The sequence below is a fragment of the Oncorhynchus clarkii genome, chromosome 16 (assembly GCF_045791955.1).
Source record: "Oncorhynchus clarkii lewisi isolate Uvic-CL-2024 chromosome 16, UVic_Ocla_1.0, whole genome shotgun sequence".
In the NCBI taxonomy this organism is placed as follows: domain Eukaryota; kingdom Metazoa; phylum Chordata; class Actinopteri; order Salmoniformes; family Salmonidae; genus Oncorhynchus; species Oncorhynchus clarkii.
The window spans coordinates 31,281,032-31,306,036 of record NC_092162.1 but is presented as its reverse complement, the minus strand read 5'-3'; the positions used below and the strand labels follow the sequence as shown (position 1 = coordinate 31,306,036).

The following is a 25,005-nucleotide window of genomic DNA, read 5'->3' as shown; positions in this document are numbered from 1 at the left end:
CTCGGGAGGCCTCATTCCGTCTTTCAATCATCTACTGTAGTTGATCATTATATATTTAGTCATTATGTAGGCTATCAAATGTGATTATTTTTCTTTATGTTCCCCAGGACTCAGGTTGCAGTGATCTTAATGGCACATCAAGTCGCAGTCACTTCTCCCTTCCATCCTCCATTAGCTACAGCCTCTTTCCACTAAATGTTTGAATTGCTTCCCTCTCCTCAAATGGTTGATGGGCTCTACTCACTTCAGGAGGAATGCAATTTCCATAAACAATCACACTGTTGCCCTGGATTTGACTTCTTCGAAGCTTTATGTGTTAAATGACAGATGTATTCATATGCATTTGATTCACGTCAATGTCAAATATATGTACAAAAGCTGTACTTTTACTGTGGAAAATATAGTATGATGGCCATTTATCATCATTCTTAAATAACCCAGCAGATAGTCCTTGAAATAAATTGTGATGTGCTTTTATTTATCCAAAAAAATACTATTTAGAGCTGCAGTTTGAAATTTGTCTACTCAAATCCTTTAGATAATCTCATCCCAGGAATATAATTTTATTAATTAAATTCTCAATCTGGCCCACATACTATCATAGCCACCTAATCATCCCGAACTTATAATTGCCTTGCTCATCCTCTCTCCTCTCCCAAAAATGAAATACATTAAAAACAACAAAAACACACACACAAAGTCGAGTGAATGAGTAGTATAAAACAACATTTCATTGTGATAAGGTACTACCTAGTGTCCTCCTCCAGACCACGGTACTCTGCCAAGTTTCTCTCCCTCAGAGGGTGTCCTAAAATGTTCACCATACTTTTGGGAGGTAGAGATACTGGGCTAAGGGTGAGTGTGTCCTAAAATGAGCTCTGTACCAGCGGCAGCTTTCTGTCAGCCTCCATTCTCCCTTATCCTCAGCCAAATTGATTTGTTTTCTTTTTCTTCTCAGAAGAAGGGGCTGGTGCTTTTCTCAGAACCCTCCCTTTCTCGTCCGCTCATTATGTGTTTTTGTTTGTGGAGGAAATCGAGTAGTCCTGTTCCATCCATGTCGTATTTGTCAATAATAAAACAGTGTTGCTCTCTTTCCTTGTCGAGGGTTTTCCCTACAAGAGGTGATCTTACCTGTCTCTCCACTGTCTCGATGGTGATACCATTGTGAGGACATCGGTTCTATAGTTCAGTTTCTTTCAGTAGTGTTGACCTTTCGCATAGACAACAACAACATAAATTGAGCTTCCACAGACTAACCATAGAATTACAATAGGTGGAACCAACAACTGATTTCATTGAGATCCTTATTTGTTGGGAAAATGTTATGTCCATTGTTGCTTACAATCCTCCCTCTCCCTTTCTCCCTCTTTCCTTCCTCCTCTCCTTCTTTCCTCCATCACTCCTCCCTTCCAGATAGGGGAGAAGCGGCCATCCTCGGAGATGATGAAGCCCAAGCCCAAACCGCAGAAGAAGAAGAAGAAAAAGGACCCCAACGAGCCGTCGAAGCCCGTGTCGGCCTATGCCCTCTTCTTCAGGGACACCCAGGCGGCCATCAAGGGCTCAAACCCCAACGCCACGTTCGGGGATGTGTCCAAGCTAGTGGCCTCCATGTGGGACAGCCTGGGGGAGGAGGCAAAACAGGTGCACAAACACACACACATACACAGGTGTGTCTGCACAAAGGCACGCGCACGATCACACACATACACACACACACACACACACACACAAACACTCAGACACGCACACTCAGACACACACACACACACACACACACACACACACACACACACACACTCAGACACACATTGCTGAGTTACCAGTAGATGGAGCAAGTGCACTAGCAGACATTCCAAGCCATTATATATAGTAATTAACAGAACACAGTGCACAGAGATAGAACTCACCTTAATGAGCTAGTTCTGCTCTTTCTAAAGATAATCTATCCGTTTATCCCCGGTCCCTTGGCTCTCATTAAAATTATTTTATTTTCTACATTTAATTAGAGCCAAAGAGAAGAGCCTCCGTGTGTAGCAGCAACTGTAGAAAAGTCATTTGACAGAAAAACCTGGCCAATGTCGATAAACACCCACTGTTTATTTAGCAATGGAGTACCCCCTTCAAACAGTTCTGATAACAGCTGATACAGAGCAGAGACAATCTTGTTATAATCTAGAATGGAATATTATGTTTCCCCTATATTGTACTGTATTTTAGGGCAGTGCGCTAATTAAGTCACCTGAAGTGGCATCCACAGCTGTTGTTGTCACCTGGATTTTCAATTGAAAGCAGTTGAAGCTCAATTTGATTTAGAAGGATACAAAGATCAGAGAAGGAGAGATGGGGGGAGGGGTTGGATAAAGGCAGGGGAAAGTGAAATCTTGGCCACTGCTTTAATGCATCCTTCCTTCTTCCCTCCCTTTCTTGAAGTAATCACTGATCTGACATGGATCAGGGATCTGTCTGGATGATGGAAGGTAAATAGTGGAACCTTTGTTTCCTCAATCCAGTCACGTTAGATCAACGATTACTCCAAGGAAAGGAGGAAGAAAGGAAGCATTCCCTTCCTCCTGTCACCAATCCTGCGGTTTAAGGTATAGGACAGCCGTACAGTGTCAGTCAGTGTACAGTACTGTGTAAGGTATAGGACAGTACAGTGTTCTTGTTTACAGTGTACAGTACAGTGTAAGGAATAAGACTTTATGTTGGTCTTGTCTATGAGGTATATGAGTACAGGCAGTCTGTTGTACTGTACTGGAGCCGCTATGTTCTCAGCTCTTCTTCTGTGATGAATTACACTTTTGACAGCCGAGAATGTGACATTCTCATTTCCGGCCATTTTTATTTATTTTTGTTGCCTGGCATTTTGAAACTGCCCAGAATACAGAATGATAAAAAAAATGTCATTGGATTTGCCTCAAGGGCATCTATCTGTCTCTGTCTCTGTCTATTTAGGGCAATAAGCTGTATTGTTCATCTTCATCTCTACCCAACAGTCTCAATAGCAAATTGCAAAATTAAGATTTTACCTTTCATCATGCATTTGGTCTCGGCTGTCTTTAATATTATAGTTATTTTGTAAAAAAAATTATAATAATTCTAGCTATCAGGGAGGGATGACGAATTAACCAATAGCCAAATATTCTACGTAGAACTGAAGACCACATTTTTGACAAATTTCCTTCAAAAATAATTTCCATAAATGTCCAGTTATGCTATCCATTGCCCATTGTAATCCCGTCCATAAGTATCCATCCTAGATCTTCAGGGCACCAGTTGTTATGAATTAAAGTTGTTTTGAATATTGTTATGGATGATACTGCAACTCTCATGTCATGAATGGTGTCATGAATGGTGTTATGAATGATTTACGCATACCCACTTCAAGTGAAGGGTTATGTAGCCCAGCGGCTAAGGAGTTGGACCTGTAACCGAAAGGGGGCTGGTTTGAAAGCCCAGGACGGACTCTGGAAAAAAGGCGGGAATTGATGTGGCAACTGGAGGGCTACTATGTTCACATCTTGAAGACATTGCCTTACCGTTGGGCCCTTGAGCAAAGCCTTTAACATGCTCTTCATCCAGGGCGCTGCACTGTTTGTGTTTGGACCATTCTAGTTTGTTGGTGATGTGGACATCAAGGAACTTGAAGCTTTCAACCTGCTCCACTACAGCCCCATCGATGAGAATGGGGGTGTGCTCAGTCCTCCTTTTCCTGTAGTCCACAATCATCCTCTTTGTCTTGATTACGTTGATGGAGAGGTTGCTATTCTGGCACCACCCGGCCAGGTCTCTGACCTCCTCCCTATAGGCTGTCTCGTTGTTGTCGGTGATCAATTCTACCATTGTGTCCTCTGCAAACTTAATGATGGTGTTGGAATCGTGCCTGGCCATGCAGTCGTGGGTGAACAGGGAGTACAGGAGGGGACTGAGCACGAACCCCTGAGGATCAGCGTTGCAGATGTGTGGCAAACCTACCCTCAACACCTGGGGGCAGCCTGTCAGGAAGTCCATGATCTAGTTGCAGAGGGAGGTGTTTAGTCCCAGGATCCTTCGCTTATTGATGAGCTTTGAGGGCACTATGGTGTTGAACACTGAGCTGTAGTCAATGAATAGCATTCTCACGTAGGTGTTCCTTTTGTCCAGGTGGGAAAGGGCAGTGTGGAGTGCAATATAGATTGTATCATCTGTGGATCTGTTTGAGTGGTATGCAAATTGAAGTGGGTCTAGGGTTTCTGGGATAATGGTGTTAATGTGAGCCATGATCAGCCTTTCAAAGCACTTTATGGCTACGGACGTGTGTGCTACGGGTCTGTAGTCATTTAGACAGGTTACCTTGGTGTTCTTGGGCACAGGGACTCAATCAGGGACATGCTGAAAATGTCAGTGAAGACACCTGCCAGTTGGTCAGCACATGCCCGGAGCACACGTCCTGGTAATCCGTCTGTCCCAGCGGCCTTGTGAATGTTGACCTGTTTAAAGGTCTTACTCACTTCGGCTACGGAGAGCATGATCGCACAGTCGTCCGAACAGCTGATGATCTCGTACATGACTCAGTGTTGCTTGCCTCGAAGTGAGCATAGAAGTGATTTATCCCATCTGGCAGGCTTGTGTCACTGGGCAGCTTGTGGCTGTGCTTCTCTTTGTAGTCTGTAATAGTTTGCAGGCCCTGCCACATCTGACGAGCGTCGGAGCCGGTGTAGTACGATTCATTCTTAGTCCTGTATTGGCACTGCCTGTTTGATGGTTCGTCGGAGGGCATTGCAGGAATTCTTGTAAGCTTCTGGTTCCCGCACCTTGAAGGCGGCAGCGCTAACCTTTAGCTCAGTGCGAATGTTGCCTGTAATTCATGGCTTCTGGTTGGGGTATGTACGTACAGTCACTGTGGGGATGACGCCCTCGATGCACTTATTGATAAAGCCAGTGACTGATGTGGTGTACTCCTCAATGCCATCGGAAGAATCCCAGAACATATTCCAGATTGTGTTAGCAAAACAGTCCTGTAGTTTAGCATCTGCTTCATCTGGCCACTTTTTTAGAGTCACTGGTGCTTCCCGCTTTAATTTTAGCTTGTAAGCAGGAATCAGGAGGATATAATTATGGTCAGATTTGCCAAATGGAGGGTGAGGGAGGGCTTTGTCGCGTCTCTGTGTGGAGAGTAAAGGTGATCTAGAATTGTTATCCCTCTGGTTTCACATTTAACATGCTGATAGAAATGAGGTAAAACTGTCCCCGGCCACTAGGAGTGCCTCCTCTGGGTGAGTGGTTTGCTTATTTACTTATACAGCTGACTGAGTGCGGTCTTAGTGCCAGCATCCATCTGTGGTGGTAAATAAACAGCCATGAAAAATATAGATGAAACCTCTCTTGGCAAATAGTGTGGTCTACAGCTTATCATGAGATACTCTACTGCTGCATGAAATCAGCCCCAGACCATTATTCCTCCTCCACCAAACTTTCTAGTTGGCACTATGCATTGGGGCAGGTAGCGTTCTCCTGGCATCCCCCAAACCCAGATTCATCCGTTGGACTGCCAGATGGTGAAGCGTGATTCATCACAACACTGCTCGTGAATCCAATGGCAGCGAGCTTTACAATGCTCCAACTAACGCTTGGCATTGCACATGGTTATCTTAGGCTTGTGTGCAGCTGCTCAGCCATGGAAACCCATTTTATGAACCTTCTGATGAACTGTTCTTCTGCTGACGTTGCTTCCAGAGTCAATTTTGAACTCGGTAGTGAGTGTTGCAACCGAGGACAGACGATTTTTATGCGAACTGACTTGTTGGATAGGTGGCATCCTATGATGGTGTCACTTTGAATGTCACTGAGCTCTTCAGAACGGGCCATTTTACTACCAATGTTTGTCGATGTTATACAACGGTGTGGATGAAATAGCCGAATCCACTAATTTGAAGGGATGTCCATATACTTTTGGCTGTGATGTGTATCTATACACACTGAGTGTACAAAACATTAGGAACACCTTCTTAAGGTTTGTTGTCTTGCCCATTCACCCTCTGATTGGCACACATACACAATCCATGTCTCAATTGTCTCAAGGCTTAAAAATCCTTCTTTAACCTGTCTCCTCCCCTTCATCTGCACTGATTGACATGGATTTAATAAGTGACATCAATGAAGGATAATAGGTTTCACCTGGATTCACCTGGTCATTCTATGTTATTGAAAGAGCAGGTGTTCTTAATGTTTTATACAACCAGTGTACATGCCCCATCCCATGTATTTTGCATCTGGAAAGTATTCAGACCCTTTGACTTTTTCCACATTTTGTTACGTTACAGCCTTTTTCTAAAAATTGATTGAAACTGTTTTTTCCCCTCATCAATCTACACATAATACCCATATAATGACAAAAAAACAGGTTCTTAGAAATGTTAGCAAATGTATTAAAAAAAACAACAACTGAAATATTAGTCACCGATATATCAATAATCATGCATATATCATATATCATGCATTCCTAGCTGTAGCGTAACAAAATGTATAAAAAGTCAAGGGGTCTGAATCCTGTTTGTATTTATATCCATTTTAGAATCAACTGTCAATTAAAATGCTGCAATGCTGGAATTTTAATCCATTATGATGTATTCACTGGAAGCAACCAATGGTGCATCAGGGCTTAAGTGTTATTTACCCCACAACCCTGGTCTCTTGGGGCTTACTGTGTGCTTGTTATTTACAACCTCCCTCGACATACACACATGCCTACATGCACGTACACACATACACACACACACACACACTCGCACACACATGCATACACAGGCACACATGTGGGTGCACACACACAACACACGCATGCACACTCACAAACCATTTATTTATTTTATAGAATGGCACCAACATTTAGAGTTTTTTTTATTTTACCTTTATTTAACTAGGCAAGTCAGTTAAGAACAAATTCTCATTTACAATGACGGCCTAGGAACAGTGGGTTAACTGCCTTGTTCAGGGGCAGAACAACAGATTTTTACTTTGTCAGTTTATGAGTGTATGATGCAATGGGTGTTGCAGTGTTAAAATTATGGAGAGTGCCAGTTAATTTCTCTAGTATAGAAATGATGTCTTTCTACAATGGAGGAAATAAGGACATACGGATGTAGTATGATGTGGAAATGGAAGGGTTCTGTTCCATTGGCTCCAATGGAAAGTGAACCATTTGTGTGTTTATGTGCACATTTCTATGTTTGTACGTGGGTAGACATCATCTCACTCTCTTTTTCCTCTGATTTCCAGGCGTACAAGAGGAAAACCGAAGCAGCCAAGAAAGAGTACCTGAAAGCCCTCGCCACGTACAGAGCCAGTCTCGTTTCCAAGGTAACGCTTATGACACGCCAGGCTTGCTTAAAGTGATGATGGATTGGATGAAAAATCGCAGCTAATGGTGGGGGAGGGGCTAACGGAGAGTGGAGGTAGAGTGATGCAACAAGACTATAGCATACGAGGGACAATACCTTATTTCCATAGGTTGGGGGTTGGAGTTGGAGTTGGGGTTGGGGTCGGTGTTGGGACAGTTGTTCCGATAGAGGGAATGTCGTACTTTTCCCTCCTGTATGCCAAAAGAGCTATTCAGTAAAGAAGCTTGGTTAGAAAGGGCATATGTTGATGTTATTGGTTGTAGGGCCTGTATGTATGCCCTCTATTTGTATACAATATATTAAGCATTTCTCGGTGAAGTCAACACCTGTTGTATTCGGCGCATGTCACAAAACTACTTTATTTTATTTTATTTATATATATTTCATTGGGCTATTATCTGTATCTGTCTTCATAGGATATATCTTGTCTATGGCTATTCATGCAAGACATATGCATGGAACTCTTGGTTTGTTGTTGTTATTGATGCACCCATTGTGTCTTCTGTTGCATTGCTTGGGAGTGCACATCCAATTCAACGCTACACATAATTGGGTTTTTGTAGCATTTTTTCAGTGTGACACCTTGCTGCTAATTTAGATATATGACATTCTCCTTTTTTTCTATGAGTGATGGCACACTATTTTTTACGCAGCAACATGGAGAGGAAGGAAGGAATGGTGGAATTGTGTTGTTTAGTGCCGGGTCGCGTTAACAGCCCACAATGTAGCGTCGGGGAGATTCCTTTTGTCATTCCATTTGTTCTTCTGGCAAACAGTCTCATTTTCCTGTGTGCGTGTGCGTGTGTGTGTATATGTGTGTATATGTATGTGTGTGCCCTCTCTATTCCCATCCATCTGTCAAGGTGTCCATTGATCATTATCCGGTGGCCCGGCAACAATTCATACAAATGGGCACCGTTGCCCCTGTAATCAACACTGATAGGTTCAGATAAGCAATCTGACAGCTCATCATAGGGGTTGGGTGGGGGAGGGGGGAGGGGGGAGCAAGGCGAGGGCTGCACCTGCTCTGAATGATGCACCCATGATATACATAAAAGAGTCAATAAGTCTTTTGATATCTTTCAAAGATTTTATGTAATCTGTCACAAGACATCTATTGGCCCTTCTGAGTACTTGGCCCTTCTGGGTGTTTGTAATTATCTCTGGTCCTCTGTGTGGCCTCATTATCAAAATATATGAAATTATTAAATAAGATGATTACATTTTTGTTGTTGTTGACAAAACCTAAAAATAAACCTTTTGGTGTTTAATATGAGGGTTTGGTAACACTTTACTTGACACCCAGCGTCATAACATGTTATGGCATGGTCATAACCATGTCATAATATGTCATAACAGCTGACATAACTTGTCACAACCTGTCATAATATGGTCGTAACTGTCATGACCAATATATTACACGTTGTGACATATATTCAGTGGTGTAAAGTACTTAAGAAAAAATACTTTAAAGTACAACTTAAGTAGTTTTATTTGCGTATCTGTACTTTACTCTACTATTCATATTTTTACCAACTTTTACTTTTACTTCACTAAATTCCAAATGAAAACAATGTAATTTTTACCCCATACATTTTCCCTCACACCCAAAAGTACTCATTACATTTTGAATGCTAAGCAGGAAAGGAAAATTGTCAAATGCACACACTTATCAAGAGAACATCCCTGGTCATCCCTACTGCCTCTGAACTGGCGGACTCACTAAACACACATGCTTCGTTTTTAAATGATGTCTGTGCGTTGGTGTGTGCCCCTGGCTATCCGCAAATAAATAAAAAACAAGAAAATGGTGCTGTCTGGTTTGCTTAATATAACGAATTTGATACTTACGTATATTTTAGCAGTTACATTTGCTTTTGATACTTAAGTATATTTATATGTACAGTTGAAGACGAAGTTTACATACACCGAATACATTTAAACTCAGTGTTTCAAAATTCCTGACATTTAATCCTAGTAATAATTCCCTGTCTTAGGTCAGTTAGGATCACTACTTTATTTTAAGAATGTGAAATATCAGAATAATAGTAGCGAGAATGATTTATTTCAGCTTTTATTTCTTTCATCACATTCCCAGTGGGTCAGAAGTTTACATACACTCAATTAGTATTTGGTAGCAATTGCCTTTTAAAATGTTTAACTTGGGTCAAACGTTTTGGGTAGCCTTCCACAAGCTTCCCACAATAAGTTGTGTGAATTTTGTCCCATTCCTCCTGACAGAGCTGGTGTAACTGAGTCAGGTTTGTAGGCCTCCTTGGTTGCACACACCTTTACAGTTCTGCCCACACATTTTCTATAGGATTGAGGTTAGGGCTTTGTGATGGCCACTCCAATACCTTGACTTTGTTGTCCTTAAGCCATTTTTCCACAACTTTGGAAGTATGGTTAGGGTCGTTGTCCATTTGGAAGACCCATTTGTGCCCAAGCTTTAACTTCCTGACTGTCTTGAGATGTTACTTCAATATCTCCACATCATTTTCCTACCCCATGATGCCATCTATTTTGTGAAGTTCACCAGTCCCTCCTGCAGCAAAGCACCCCCACAACATGATGCTGCCACCCCTGTGCTTCACTGTTGGGATGGTGTTCTTTGGCTTGCAAGCCCTCCCCCTTTTTCCACTAGACATAACATCAGATCTGTAAACAATTGTTGGTCAAATTACTTGTGTCATGCACAAAGTAGATGTCCTAACCGACTTGCCAAAACTATAGTTTGTTAAAAAAGAAATTTGTGGAGTGGTTGAAAAATGAGTTGACTTCAACTGTAATTATATATATATATATATATATATATATATATATATATATATATACACACACAGTACCAGTCAAAAGTTTGGACACACCTACTCATTCCAGGGTTTTTCTTTATTTGGACTATTTTCTACATTGTAGAGGTAGTCACCTGGAATGAATTTCAATTAAGAGGTGTGCCTTGTTAAAAGTTATTTTGTGGAATTTCATTCCTTCCTAATGCGTTTGAGCTGTGTTGTGTTGTGTTGTGACAAGGTAGGGGTGGTGTACAGAAGATAGCCCTATTTGGTAATAATTTTTAAAAAACTATTCTGTATTATCGCAAGAACAGCTCAAATAAATTATGTTTATAGTCATGTTTTTTTTTATATTTTAAATAACTTGCAGAAAATACACTTTATGACACTGTCAAGAAGCATTATGACCACCATAATCATATAAACCAGATAGGCCAATTACTTACATAGCCTTATGTCAGTCATCAGTCAATGGGTTGTCTTGTCCTGCTCCTGACATCTGCTCCTGCGTTCATTCCAGTCATCAGCAACAGAGCATTGGGAGAGGTGCATGTCTGACTTCAATTTCTGTGCAATTACAATGATCATTTAATATGGTCAATATGATCCGTTTTGGAAAATGTTATATAACATACACATACCATTGGGCTATGGTTTCATTGAATATTTTGCCTTGTGCGGTAGGTTTTGTGTGTTTTGACACTCTTACTGTATGTACTGTGTCATAACCAGCCATAAAATAATGCAATATATGTCACACCAGGTCCGAAAATTTGTGTCATGACAGTGTTATGACCATATTATCACAGGTTATGACAAGTTATACCAGCTGTGATGATATGAATATGACCGTAATGTAAAGTGTTACCGAGGAGGTAAGCATGAAATTAAAAAATAAAATAAAAATTACACATTTATTTTACTATGTCAGTATGCATTTGTTGTAAAACTTTTGGCTTCAAACTGATAGCCGTTGTGAAAAAGTCAATAGTTGGAAGATTTGCATTGAAGTTAATTGAAAATAATGCCATTGTTGATTAGATGCTCTTTTCATTAATTAGGCTATTTTCTCTTGAACCATATGGTCTATCTACTAGAAATGAATGGACAATATGGACACAGATATAACAAATTAATACTATATATATAATTACTTTTTATGAAGTTATTCAAGCATAAATTACGAAAGTTCCGATACATTGCCATAGATTTTCTGTTAATTACCAAAATTACTGAAGATTCCTGTAACTATGGTAAACCTTTAGCTTTGCAACCCTGTGCATCACACATGACCCAGCACTAGTTGGTCGCATTAATTTGGCACGACACGAAAACGGGTCATAATAGGGAGAGACTATCTGAACTTGTCCAAAAAGAAACACTTGTTTTCGTTCAACCTTTTGAAACATTTGCTGCGGTGTGTCCTTATGAACAAAATCAAATCAAATCAAAGTGTATTTGCCACGTGCGCCGAATACAACAGGTGTAGACAGTGAAATGCTTACTTACAGGCTCTAACCAATAGTGCAAAAAAGGTATTGGGTGAACAATAGGTAGGTAAAGAAATAAAACAACAGTAAAAAGACAGGCTATATACAGCAGCGAGGCTATAAAAGTAGTGAGGCTACATACAGACACAGGTTAGTCAGACTAATTGAGGTAGTATGTACATATATAGTTAAAGTGACTATGCATATATGATGAACAGATAGTAGCATTAGCATAAAAGAGGGGTTGGCGGGACACAATGCAGATAGCTCGGTTAGCCAATGTGCGGGAGCACTGGTTGGTCGGCTCAATTGAGGTAGTATGTACATGAATGTATAGTTAAAGTGACTATGCATATATGATAAACAGAGAGTAGCAGCAGCATAAAAAGAGGGGTTGGGGGGGGCACAATGCAAATAGTCCGGGTAGACATTTGATTACCTGTTCAGGAGTCTTATGGCTTGGGGGTAAAAACTGTTGAGAAGCCTTTTTGTCCTAGACATGACACTCCGGTACCGCTTGCCATGCTGTAGTAGAGAGAACAGTCTATGACTGGGGTGGCTGGGGTCTTTGACAATTTTTAGTGCCTATCTCTGACACTGCCTGGACCCTGAGTAGGATCCTGAATAACCCTTGAATGGTGCTATAGGGCCTTTTTCATGTATCAGGGATTAGTTTGGGGGGGGGGGGGTCAACAGTATATGAAATTGCAACAAAAATGTGAGTGTTTTTACACCTTTTACAAAATATCCTAACCTTCCTACTTCCTACATCCTCTTTGTTTTGTATTTCTCCCCTCCAGCCCTACAATGACCCTGTCGAACCAAAAAGCTCCCAAAGCAGCCAGCCCTCACACATGCAGCCCCCCAAGCAGCCCCTGTACAGCGTGCCCCCGCAGGCCTCCTCCCCCTACGGTCTGGGCCCTGGCTCCTTCCCCTTGTCGGACCTGCAGAGCTTCGCCGGTCCGCCCCACCACGCCCTGGCCCGGTCCCTCAGCCAATCCCAGATGCTGCCGCCCAGCATGAGTGCCTCACCCCCCTCCCCCTTCCAGATCAGCCCACCCCTCCACCCCTCCCAGCTCGCCCTGCACCAGAGTTCCCTGCGCATGCAGCAGGTTCAATCGCACTCAATGGGGCTCCAGGGGTCTCTGCACTCACCTCCTCTCAGCCAACAGGTTAGTCCAATCTCTGTTCTCCAGCATTCAGCCCTGCTTGGCCATTCAGAGTTGTGGGGAAACAAGTTGAGCATTGCCCCTATTGCCTGCAGTAGACGTGAACGTCATGGAAGCCCACCAACCAAATTGGAGCGTTTGAAGTGGTAGCGTTTTTTAACAGAGCACTTCTCTGTTTTCTCTTCTGCTCCAGGGTTTCTCTCACATTCAGGATTACCAGAACAGTGTGGGGGGGTCCCAGTCCCCGGGGGCGCCCAACCCAGGGCATGGACAGAACCCAGACTGGGACGGCGAGTACTGCAACCGGGACTGTGGGCCCAACCATTGCAGGTGAGCATGCCCTGATACCCTACTGGGACGAGTAACAGTCTTATCAACATTCCTTTGCCAGAGTGAGGCTGAGGGTGTCTTAAAATGGACACTGTGCTGTTTATTCAAAAGCCACAGTAGTGAAATAACACTTTTCCCTACACTGTGAGAAGGTGTGACTCACAGTTGCTATTCTGATGAAATCAACAATATGTTTTACCGCTTTGGTGCAATATTCACAAGTTTATGGTAACTCTTAGTGCAAAACTCAAAACAGATCATCAAAAAGGCATTTGTTTCAAAACTCTAAGCACCAAAACATCATAAACCCACTTTTTCACCAAACTTACTCAGAGTTTCACATACATGTTTCATGTTGCAATACATTTTTTTATATATAAAGTAATTGCCTTTCACAATGCAATGCTCACAGTACTTTTGTTATGATTCTCTCATCTTTTGTTAAAAGTAATTTTACTAATACTAAATCCGACTTAATTGATGATCACTTAAACATTTGGTAAACCTAGAGATTTTACATGTAAACAAACTGGTTTGTCTACTACAGATTTTTGAGAACTACATAATGAACATTTATGTCTGTAAAGTAGAAACGTAGAAAGTTGTATATACTCGGATGCACTACTATGATGATGACTATCATGATTTTACTTCACAGTAAATTTTTTAAAATCTGATATTGACAAAATCAGAGATGTATAGTATGTAACAAATCAATTCAAAGTGTATTGGTCTATATACATATTATATACATATTATACATATTAGCAGATGTTAGCAGGTGCAGCTAAATGCTTGTGTTTTTATCTCCTACAGTGCAGTAATACAATATCAATACAATACAATACGCAAATAATTCATAAAATCCAAAATTAAGTTGCTTGATGGGATGGGGGGTTCACACTGCTTTACTAAAATGGCATTGGCCATTACAGTATTGTAATACCATAATATACTGTATACAATTTGCGTAGCTGACACTGTTGTCCAATGTGACAACAGTTCACGCAGTGGGGTATGTGACCCCAGTGGAAATCGAACCCAAAACTCTGGTGTTGCTAGTGCCATGTGCTTATGAACTGAGCCATGTACAGGAACACTACAATAATTATATACAATACAATACTTTAAAATACAATACATGATGGAAGATGTATGATTGCCATCCCCATGAGCGTAACACCCTCCTTCAGGCCATGGATGAGGCATGCAATAATTTTTTTAGCTCCTACAGTGCAGTAATACAATATCAATACAATACACAAATAATCCATAAAGTCCAAAACAGTAAACATGTATCCAAAATGAAGTTGCTTGATGGGTTGGGGGGGTTCACACTGCTTTAGAAGGCTAGCATCCCGGAATTGCCTCTTCACTGTCGACGTTGAGACTGGTGTTTTGCGGGTACTATTTAATGAAGCTGCCAGTTGAGGACTTGTGAGGCGTCTGTTTCTCAAACTAGATACTAATGTACTTGTCCTCTTGCTCAGTTGTGCACCGGGGCCTCCCACTCCTCTTTCTATTCTGGTTAGAGCCAGTTTGCGCTGTTCTGTTAGAGCCAGTTTGCGCTGTTGTAAGAGATCTTCAGTTTCTTGGCAATTTCTCTCATGGAATAACCTTCATTTCTCAGAACAAGAATTGACTGACGAGTTTCAGAAAAAAGGCTATTTGTTTCTGGCCATTTTGAGCCTGTAATCGAACTCACAAATGCTGATGCTCCAGATACTAAACTAGTCTAAAGAAGGCCAGTTTTATTGCTTCTTTAATCAGAACAACAGTTTTCAGCTGTGCTAACATAATTGCAGCAGGGTTGTCTAATGACTAATTAGCCTTTTAAAATCATAAACTTGGATTAGCTAACACAACGTGTCATTGGAACACAGGAGTGATGGTTTCTGATAATGGGCCTCTGTACGCCTATGTAGATATTCCAGCTACTATTGTCATTTACAACATTAACAATGTCTACACTGTATTTCTGATCAATTTGATGTTAATTTAATGGACAATAAAATGTACTTTTCTTAAAAAAACAAGGATATTTCTAAGTGACCCAAACTTTTGAACGAAAGATGTCTTCGATGATCACACCTTTGATCACACATGGGATAGAAATTATGAAAATGTGATGTTCAATCATTTTTAAATAGAGAGTGCAAGTGTATTGCCTAATGTGAAAACAGTTTAATTGACTGTAGTTTATGGTACTGTAGCATACCACATTCATAGGGCAATTTTGAATCATGCATATTACATTTTTTTGCTGTTGGATTACCTGGTTGTTAAAATAACTCAATTGAGAAGATATCATTATGTTGTGTTTTGGTGATTAAACCAATGTATTCATTATATTTCAGAATAAACAAATGTTGGATCAATGGTTGTGTCGTGAAAGATGTCTACAGACAAATTAATGCACAATGAAAGGTTTTAAATGTAAGACTGACTGCGTTACAAGTGTTACCAGTTTGGAGTTGTGTACTACTTTGAAAATTCACAACATACTTTTGAAAAAAAAGTAGCTCCGTGTTTGACTTAATAATTTCATCACTGACCGGCAACAGTTTGTCCTACTGAAAAACCACTGGTGTGTGGATGTCACACAAGGTGTCGTTCAGGGGTCAATATTGAATCTACTCCTCTTCACAATTTATACCTCCCACCTTTGGACAAGATCCTGCAACATCACTGTGTTCATTCACTTCCACCTCTATGCATCCACTGCTATGTTCATTCACTTAAACTGCTATGCTATGCTTCCACTGCTATGCACAGCTCTCCTTCTCTGCCAAATAAATAGTACTGAATAGAATAAATATATGTTTTTTGAGTGGCATTCAATTCATTGGATTTTGACGCCATCTTCTCCATGTTCTCTTCATCAGCAGTGGCATGGGAGCTCGGGACAAGCCTCTCTACCTCACTTGAAGCTGACGGACCTCCAAAAGTCAAGACTCCAGGGAGTTTACAAATGTTCATTAACAACAACGTCAATGTATCTTTCTCCTCCTTGTTTTTTTCTGAAGGATTTTTAAAATCCCAAAGACTGCTACTACTTCACATATTTGCCAAGCACTTAGACTGGACAGGAGCCTTGCTTCTTTTTTCCATGAATGTTCCATTTTGTGGGGGGTTAAGCTTCAAGCTCACGTCAACATACTGTACACGAAGACTAAAAAACGTCTCCTGCCTTTGTTTTGACATTTTCAAAGTGTTTAATTTTTCTCCTATTTTGCTTTTCCTTTCGTCTTACTCAGTTTTGCCATGTACTGCCCACTTTTGGGAGAAACAATACAGTAAGCATATTCATTGTAGGGGTCTAGGTTAAGATTCAGGACCCTAGAACCTAGTCACTTCACTAAGGGAGGATACAACTATTTCAGCAAAGACAGACACCCCGTAAAATAAAGCAAAAACACAAAGTGAAATTAGAGCTCCCCCCTTTTTTTTCAAAGTGATTGTAGATATCTACCAAGATGGAACCTGCCCCCCAAAGCCTAGATGTGTGTATCTAGCCACAATCCTTTTCTTTTTTTTCTTTTTTTTAAACATTATTTTGTTTGGTTATGTGATTTTTGTGCGTGCTGGATTCAGTGAGGGAATACACACACTAAATCTTGTGTTAAAGCTCTGTTCACTGGTCTTGCTACTTTCTAGCCTGTCCTCAGGATGTGACTGGACCAAAGAGGTCAAAGGTGAAACTGAAACTTAGTTTAAACCTCTCCTGGTCCAGCGGACGACACCCCCCCACTCCCCAGCACCACTTGTATAGGTGAAATAAAAAAAAATGTTGCTAAATGTGAAATGTTACTAAAGATAAAAGCATAACAGTGGGTTTTAAAGTTTTTGACTAGTTTTATTAGGTGTTTTAGAAATTGTGTTGAATTCTTCTTTACACTTTTTTGTGAAAAAATGTCATTCTTAAAAATTTAGTTTTTCACTGTAGCACAATTTCAGTTTATAAGGAATGGTCACTGGTAGATATTTCATTTGTGTACAAACCTGCAAAATGTACTTTTAATTGTAAAGCCAGCGATGAAAGAACCCATTTAGTTTTGTTGAATAACATGTTTATGGACGCAATATGGTCATTCTATTTAATTCGATTGACTGGTTTCACATATTTATGAATGATATGAAGTAACGTTTTGGCTTGTTTTCATCAGGGTGCATTATTATTATTATTATTATTAAATTCCATCGTAATTTGAATAATTATTATTTGTACATCACTTCTTGCTGGTGCATTGGCTTTTTTGCCAGCATTTGGTTCATTTTGTGTGGCGATGCTTTTTTTTGTTTTCTTTTGTCAGTAATAAAATGTAAGTGGAAAATAAACTCTGTGTCTCTGTTTATTTTGACTTGTTCTTAGGGGGTTTATCACGTTTATATGGTGAGGCTAGCGAGTGGACGGCTACTTCCTCTCAAGGCTTGGCCGCCTCACGTAATAGGCTGAGTCCAAATTCTTCACCCTGCTTGAAAACTGCATTTACACACTTTCTCTCAAGAATTTTACAATGGTGGAAACGTCTTACAACCAATTCTTAAAGTATACCAATCATGTACAGTTTTATGTGCATACTGTATATCAGTTATTTAGCTACTAGTTGGCTGAACCAATGTAGACATATTTGTTCACACAGCATGTTTTCATTTTCATCAGGTTAGACTATGAAGATGAGAAGACTATGAGAGTTAATGCAGTGTGCGCTGTACTGCTAGGCCTACCTGAAAATGAAAAAAAAAAACACTTCTGAATTTCACAGTTGGATTAGAGGTAGAATTTTCTTTGAATCTATCATCCCTCTCTCTCTCTCTCTCTCTCTCTCTCTCTCTCTCTCTCTCTCTCTCTCTCTCTCACTCACTCACTCACTCACTCACTCACTCACTCACTCACACACACATGGCTTGTAACTGCAAAACATGATAATATTTGTGCCCTCTAGTGTTAGCGTGAAACATGTTCTTAAACAATAACTGCTGTAAAACTAATGTTTTTGAATCCTTAACAGGGACAATTCGATTTCACTAGAAATTGATCCCAAAATGCTAATGTTGTTCATTGTTTTCAGAGACTAAAGTGTGAATTGCAGTCACTCCTTGTCCATAGACCGTTTTCAAGGTAAGGAAACAAATATCTAAATATGGAAAATCTCTGAACTATCCTTTTAATCGTGTCTGACAAAATGTCTGTATAAAAAAGAAAGCAGCGAATATCATGCATTTCTTAGCAGTTACATCAAAAAACATTTAGCATTAAAGGCAGACACACACAAAATAATATTTGTTTCTACATATTTCATCATTCCAGCGTTTCTCACCTATAGAGGAAACAAGGATAAAAAATCACATCTCCAATTGAAATTGATTGATTTTTAAGGTGAGGTGAGTGATTAGGATCAAATGACAGTAGGTTTAATGTACCTCCAGAGTTCATCATCATACAAGGCTCCCGCTTGCCATTGTAATTGTTGTGTTCTCCTGTGTGCCAGCTAGTGTAATCCAATCTTCACCCTTCACTCCAAAGCCACACCCGGTTCTGAAGGAAACATTTAATTTATTCAACCAGAGCAGATGGGAATCTCTTTAAAGCCACAAAATTAGGCTCCGTACACACTCAAGTTGTACAGCTGATGTACAACGCATTTGGCAACGGTTGTGATACAATTAAGAGTTTTTTGGAAACTACACAAGCTTTGTGAAAACACCAGATAATGGTTGTGTAATAATTTCTGTACATACAAACTCTATGTTCTATCACAAAAATGTCAGATGTATCACAACCAATGTGTCAAATGGGTTGTACATCATTTGTACAACCTGCGTGTGTGGCTCTGTGCTAAGTATTCCCAAACCTACTGTATAGCTAGGTGTGGCGTAATTCATGGGCACAGTACCTGAACATGGTCAAATCCTACGATACAAGCATAGGTTAAATCATTCATATGTCGTCCAACACTTGCACAAAGTGATGCTCTGCTGAACTGTGTACGGACGCAAGGTTTGCCCCAGAGTGCACGCAGTATCGCTATAGGAAGGCTGAGAGAGAGAGTCAGTACTGACAAGTGAGTTTGTTACAAAACTGTATATTTTTTTAGACTCAATACAGAGTAGACAATGGAATCTTTCCGAGTGGAAGACGTGTTTTAAAATATCGGTGTACCTCTGCCTCAAGCCATGTCCTCTGCGTACTGACAAACATAAAGCAGCGGGACCTATATCTGGTCCAGCTGGAAGGACATAACCTGCTCTGTCTTCACCTCCTCAGTCTCTGTAGGGAGGAAAGACACAGGCAGTGCGACATCACTCAATATAAACACCACACCTCATCATAGGTTACATAGCCTGGCTGGGACAGACTTCTTTAAGGCCCACTACAGAGAAGAACACTGACTGCGATATTCATTGTAAATGCTGCGAATGTCAGTTCAAGCGTAAATTACCTTGAAAAGGCGTGTTGACGGTTGTCCAGTGCGAACCTCTATGACACGCCTGGGATTGAATCCCAGCCTTACTGTTAGATGAAACACCCATAGGAGGAATCTGTTTAAGGTTCGTCTGCAGTAAGGGCTCTGTAACAGGGATATATCATATGTGATCAATTATGATGATGATGAAGTGTTAGCGAATTCAGTGAAGAGGTCAATTCAGACCTGTTACAGCAGGGGGCGATATACCACTTATCAAAGGGAGGAGTTGTTCCCCATCATTGGCCTCCAGTAAGGGATCTGAAATAGCAACAGGTCTTATCAGAATAATGATAGCATTTCCCAAATTCAAATGTTGACACACACACAATGAATCAATCATGTAAAGTGAAGCAGAAGGATGATCAACAACATCGCCATGATGATAGTCACCTGAGAGAGGGAGAGAGGGAGAGAGAGAGCGAGAGAGAGAGAGAGAGGGAGAGAGAGAGAGAGAGAGAGAGAGTGAGAGAGGAAGAGAGAGTGGAAGCAAGTGAGACAGAGAGACAGGGGGCAAAGACAAATTCAGTGAGTAGTTCAGAGAGTAGCTGTAGTTGAATAGCATACCTTTCAGAGTGAATCACAGGTAGTTTCTAGGTTATCTTCAGGTAATCAGCTATATGTTCTGTTAAGCTGGAGAAAGAGGATAGCTTTAATACACCTGGCCACAAGGAAGCAACAATAATCTTCTGACAATAGTTAACTAATGCTGATTTGTTTATTGGGTAGCTATTCCCGTAACACACGCATGAACAGACGCATGCACGTGCACACACACACACGCATGCATGAGCGAGCACACACACGCACGAACACACACACATTTCTTCTTTTTGCACTTAATCAGTTAGTTACCTGGCTGATAAACCGAGTCATTACAAGGTTGTTGTTGGGTCTGTCAGAAGCGGTGAGTCGAGGAACTATTTCGGATGATTAGTTGATTTATTACATTACAGGAAGAAAAACACATTTGAAAACGTTACACGTGCTATGATCAGCAGGGAGCCACCTCTGATGAACTTATGTGTTTCTTCACGTGATGTTCATAATGATGATGATCATGGTGGTAAAGAAGAAGAAGAAAAAGAAGAAGAAGAGTCTCCTAACTCCCACTTTCTCAGTCCCCAGTGTATATGCTTCAATAGTCTATGTACCAGGGGCTAGGGTCAGTCTGTTATATCTGGTATAATTATCCTGTCTTATGTGGTGTCCTGTGTCATCTTCTGTCTCTCTACCGCACCTGCCGTCTCGACCTCTGAATGCTCAGCTATTTACTCCTGAGTTTATGACCTGTTGCATCCTCTATAACCACTGTGATTATGATTTGACCCTGCTGGTCATCTTTGATCTGACCTTAATAGACATGTACACAATCTCCACGCGGCACAGCCAGAAGAGGACTGTTTACCCCTCAGAGCCTACTTCATCTCTAGGTTTTTTCCTAGGTTCCTGCCTTTCTAGGGAGTTTTTCCTAGCCACCGTGCTTCTAGATTTGCATTGCTTGCTCTTTGGGGTCTAAGTTGGGTTTCTGTATAAGCACTTTGTGACAACTGCTTTATGAATACATTTGATTGTCATTTGAAGAACAAGAAGTAACAAGAAGAAGAAGAAGAAGAAGACAATAATGATCAGAAATTCAAAATACCATTGATTGTTGTGCACAAGCACATTATAATCAATAACATTATGCCATAATGCCAATAAATAATAAAGTAAGGCATTGGCAAAAAATGATGCAATGTCTTAAACAGAAAAGAAATTGAAGCCCGTTTTTTAAACTACAATTTCAATGGTGAGATGACAGTCAGAGACACCTCTGTTTGACAGATGTGTATATCAAGGTTTTTGTCGTCATCAGCCAGACCAACAAGGAAGTATGGATACAGTCTCTCAGTAAAGGTGTCTTTGTGAGCTTAGATGTGTGTCATATCTTTGGGGTCGTAAAAGGACACCTCCCCACTGGATCTCACACTGGTCAGATAATCAGACACAGAGAGACAGGGGTTTGCAGTGTTATGGTTCAGAATCACAGGAGTGTATTGGCCCAACTCTTTCTTCTTCTCCCAGACTCTGAACTGCAGGTTTCCCAGGGGTTTGGCCACATTGAGAAGCGCTCCTGAGACCAACTGTGGACCGGGGTGTGTGTTGTTCTGGGTGTGTTTGTAGCTCATGAGGAATGTAAGGTCGTCTTTCTACAGGTCTTGTTTCAGAGAGATCTGCTCATGAATTCTCTCCATCTCGCTGGCAATATTCTTCTCCTCTGCTGTTCTTCCTGCCTCAGCCCAGCCAGTCTGGTCTCCTCTTCCTCTCTAAGGAAATGGTGAAACTTCTCAAACTACTCTCTCTATCTGCCTCGCTATGTCTGCACATTGCTTCTTAATGTGGACCTCCATGCTTTAGTCGTTTTCTTGATTCTTTCAAAGACTCCCTGTTGGATTTCAGTTCTTCCTTTTGATTAAATGCAGTCTTTTTTATTGCCAGAACCTTTCCTAGAGTGTCTCTCTCTAACTTTATAGCGAGATCATTCTGGTTGATCTTCCTCAGAATTTCCAGTGAGATCTTCACAGCTCCATCATCTTCTCTACAGTATCTTGCCTGTCAGCATTCTCCAGACAGCCCTTAGGAATGGGAGACAAGCCATCTAACACATTCATAGTCAGGTGCCACTGAAATCTCTTCAAGTAATCTGAGACCAAGCCTTCCAGAGAGGCCAGCAACAGCTCAGGGACAGGAGCAGGTGTCACCATCGTAGACCACTCAGAAACTAGACTACAGGCAGTAAACTTTGAACTTTCCCTTTTAACAGCTGCACTTGGAATCTACTGTTTGGATGGATCAGTATGTCTTGGCAATTGTTTGGTCTATTGATATTTGTCAGGAGACAAATTCCAGTTGTGTATCATGTTAAGAGTGAAAGTTACAAACAGTCCCTCTGTAATGATGACAGATGGAACAAATTCACTCTCAATTTCGACAACCCTGTCTTTATTTTCTTTGCTCTTTATTACACATTGTGTAGATATTGTTATTGCTATCATCTAATGTTGACATTCCACCTGAGCTCCACCTCGATTTTAGTGACACATTAACCTTCAATCTCAATGGTGCCTGACGAAGACTTTTGGTCAAAAGGCATTCACGCCATGCATAGCTGTATTTCTAGGCCATAGAGTTGGATAGAGGCCACACCTTTGCATCTTTGCCATAATGGCATCCGTGACATCATGAGCGGTGCCACTGAGGGCAATCTCCATTTTAAAGTAGTATATTTCTTCTTCTTCTGCTTCTACAAGTTTATCGACAGTCAGTAATCAAGGGTGCATACCACCACCTGGAGTGTGTTGTCTGAACAGGCATGAAGCCAAGCTATGGTGATTTACTGCCACCTGCAGTTATCACATGTTTGCTCGGGAGTGTTGGAATTATGGTATCCTTCCTTAGCCCATAGGAAGTCCCACCCATTTGACTAATTCAAAATTGTAAATGTCCTCAATGGCTCAGGCCATGCTAAAACAGGCTTCATAACAAGTGGGCACACTATCTAAATCTATGAACCAAGACAATCATGCTTTTTAAAATTATTTTAGTGTGGTCCCTTACGCTCAGGGAATGGGTTGTTGTCTGTATGCAGCCAGTGTCGCTGAGCTTTGCAATAGCTGACGTTGTTTCCCATGAAAGTGCATAATAATATAAATCCTTAGTTATTTTAAATAGACAGATGCAATAAAGATGTTGACACATTCAAAGCATTGCACCATCATGCTTTAGCTTGCAATTATTTCCAGCATCACTCCCTAGATGGGTTTTAAAATTAGAATGATAATACAATAAAATGTGTGAAATATGTGAAAGAAAAATGAGTTCATTAATTTCGCAACAGACACAGACATTTTGAACAAAAATAGTTTAATGGTTATTGTACATACCCGCCATGGTCACTGACAATTAAGTCACAATAACTGACAGAGGTACAATTGTTTCTTCCGATTCAAATAATAAAAAGTATTATACCATAATATTCAATACATTCAAAGGCTTTATTGTACATAATACGCAAGACTTTGTACACACCTGAACTATGTTGTGTGGTGCATTTTGGGCCACAAAAATATGAAGGTACCCCGACAGTTTCTCCTTCATGCTGGCAGTCATGAATATACTCTTACAAGACAAAGAGATCATTAATCTATTTAAACATCCCTATTCCCTAAACTTCCTTGTTTACTCTATCTGTAAACTCTGTGCCAGTCAAGTTACTTCACAGTTTGTGCTTTCTGTAAGTGCAGTGACCTATTGTGCTATTGTCCCTACTTTCCCAGCGATTCAAGAATTCAATGAGGATTTTAAAAAAGAAGAAGAATAGGAGCAGTTAACATTCTATACTGCATTATTGTGTCCCTAATTCAGTAACATGTACATGTTTGTGCTAATATTTTGTGCCTCCAGAATTTCATTAAGGCTCTATTCCACCCATATCGCGAAAATGTAGTGCTAAAGCCCAACAAAAATGTAAATGCAATGTTCCCGTGTTGACAGAGATGGCATTCATGGTAAACTCTGGATATGTCGGCTCAATCAGAAATTACCTTCACATTTCTAATGCTAAATCTGTTATGCTTCAGCGATATGGATTGTAATAGTGCCATTAGGTGTTTTGTTTTTGTTTGTTTTTTGGCTTGAACTGGTCTGGCTTGGGGTCAGAAAAGGCTTGGACTGGGGTAGGGAAAGCTTAGATCTGTACTTGCAGTAATCGCTCATTCGAAAGAGAAAAGACCCTTCAATATCCACGTATGATGCTCACAACATGACAAAAGTATACATCAGTAGCAAAATTGTCATGTTGGCTGAATGTTGATAATCACATTTCTGGCATGGTACCTGTACAAACAATAAAAAAAACATCAAATGTAATCACCGAAAATAATGGTTTTAAATGTATGGAAACCGGTAGATTTCATAAAGGCATGGTTTGACATGCCTTTATGTAAACAGGACATTGGGTATCAATACAAGCAACTAACTTGTGTGACATCAATCTTAAAGCAACACATCAGATATCATATCAGAAATCCACTTTGCACAAACGTGCTTCAAAGAGTAATCTGTCGAATAAATAAGTTAATTATTTGAAAATGTTTCAAAGTGAATTTGAGAATGGGATATAACTGTGTTCCAAACAATGGATTTAAAATTGATTGTAGCAATAGAGTGCACAACTAGATGTTAAAATCTTAATTGTTATCATGAGTGCAATCATGTCAAAGGGAAATTAAGGTAGTTTACAGAATGTGTGGTATGAGTTACCTGAATAAAATAATGGGTTTATCACAGATTGATGGCCATTGTTCAATCAACTTAGGTAACCAGTAGCTAGTTCC

General features: G+C 40.5%; 1 protein-coding gene across 2 annotated transcripts in view; it reads left to right on the top strand.

Moving 5' to 3' along the window:
• LOC139368315 (TOX high mobility group box family member 2-like) overlaps nt 1-17,498 on the top strand; it is a 113,631-nt gene extending 96,133 nt beyond the window's left edge. Inside the window, exons 5-9 of one of the 2 annotated variants that reach the window (XM_071107064.1) lie at nt 1,414-1,641; nt 7,258-7,338; nt 12,462-12,833; nt 13,024-13,160; nt 16,046-17,498. In XM_071107064.1, coding sequence (XP_070963165.1) covers nt 1,414-1,641; nt 7,258-7,338; nt 12,462-12,833; nt 13,024-13,160; nt 16,046-16,088 — 861 coding nt within the window. In that variant the 3' untranslated portion in view covers nt 16,089-17,498. The remainder of the gene's footprint in view (nt 1-1,413; nt 1,642-7,257; nt 7,339-12,461; nt 12,834-13,023; nt 13,161-16,045) is intronic. The other variant, XM_071107065.1, reaches the window with a different exon arrangement.
• Nucleotides 17,499-25,005: the final 7,507 nt, after the last annotated feature.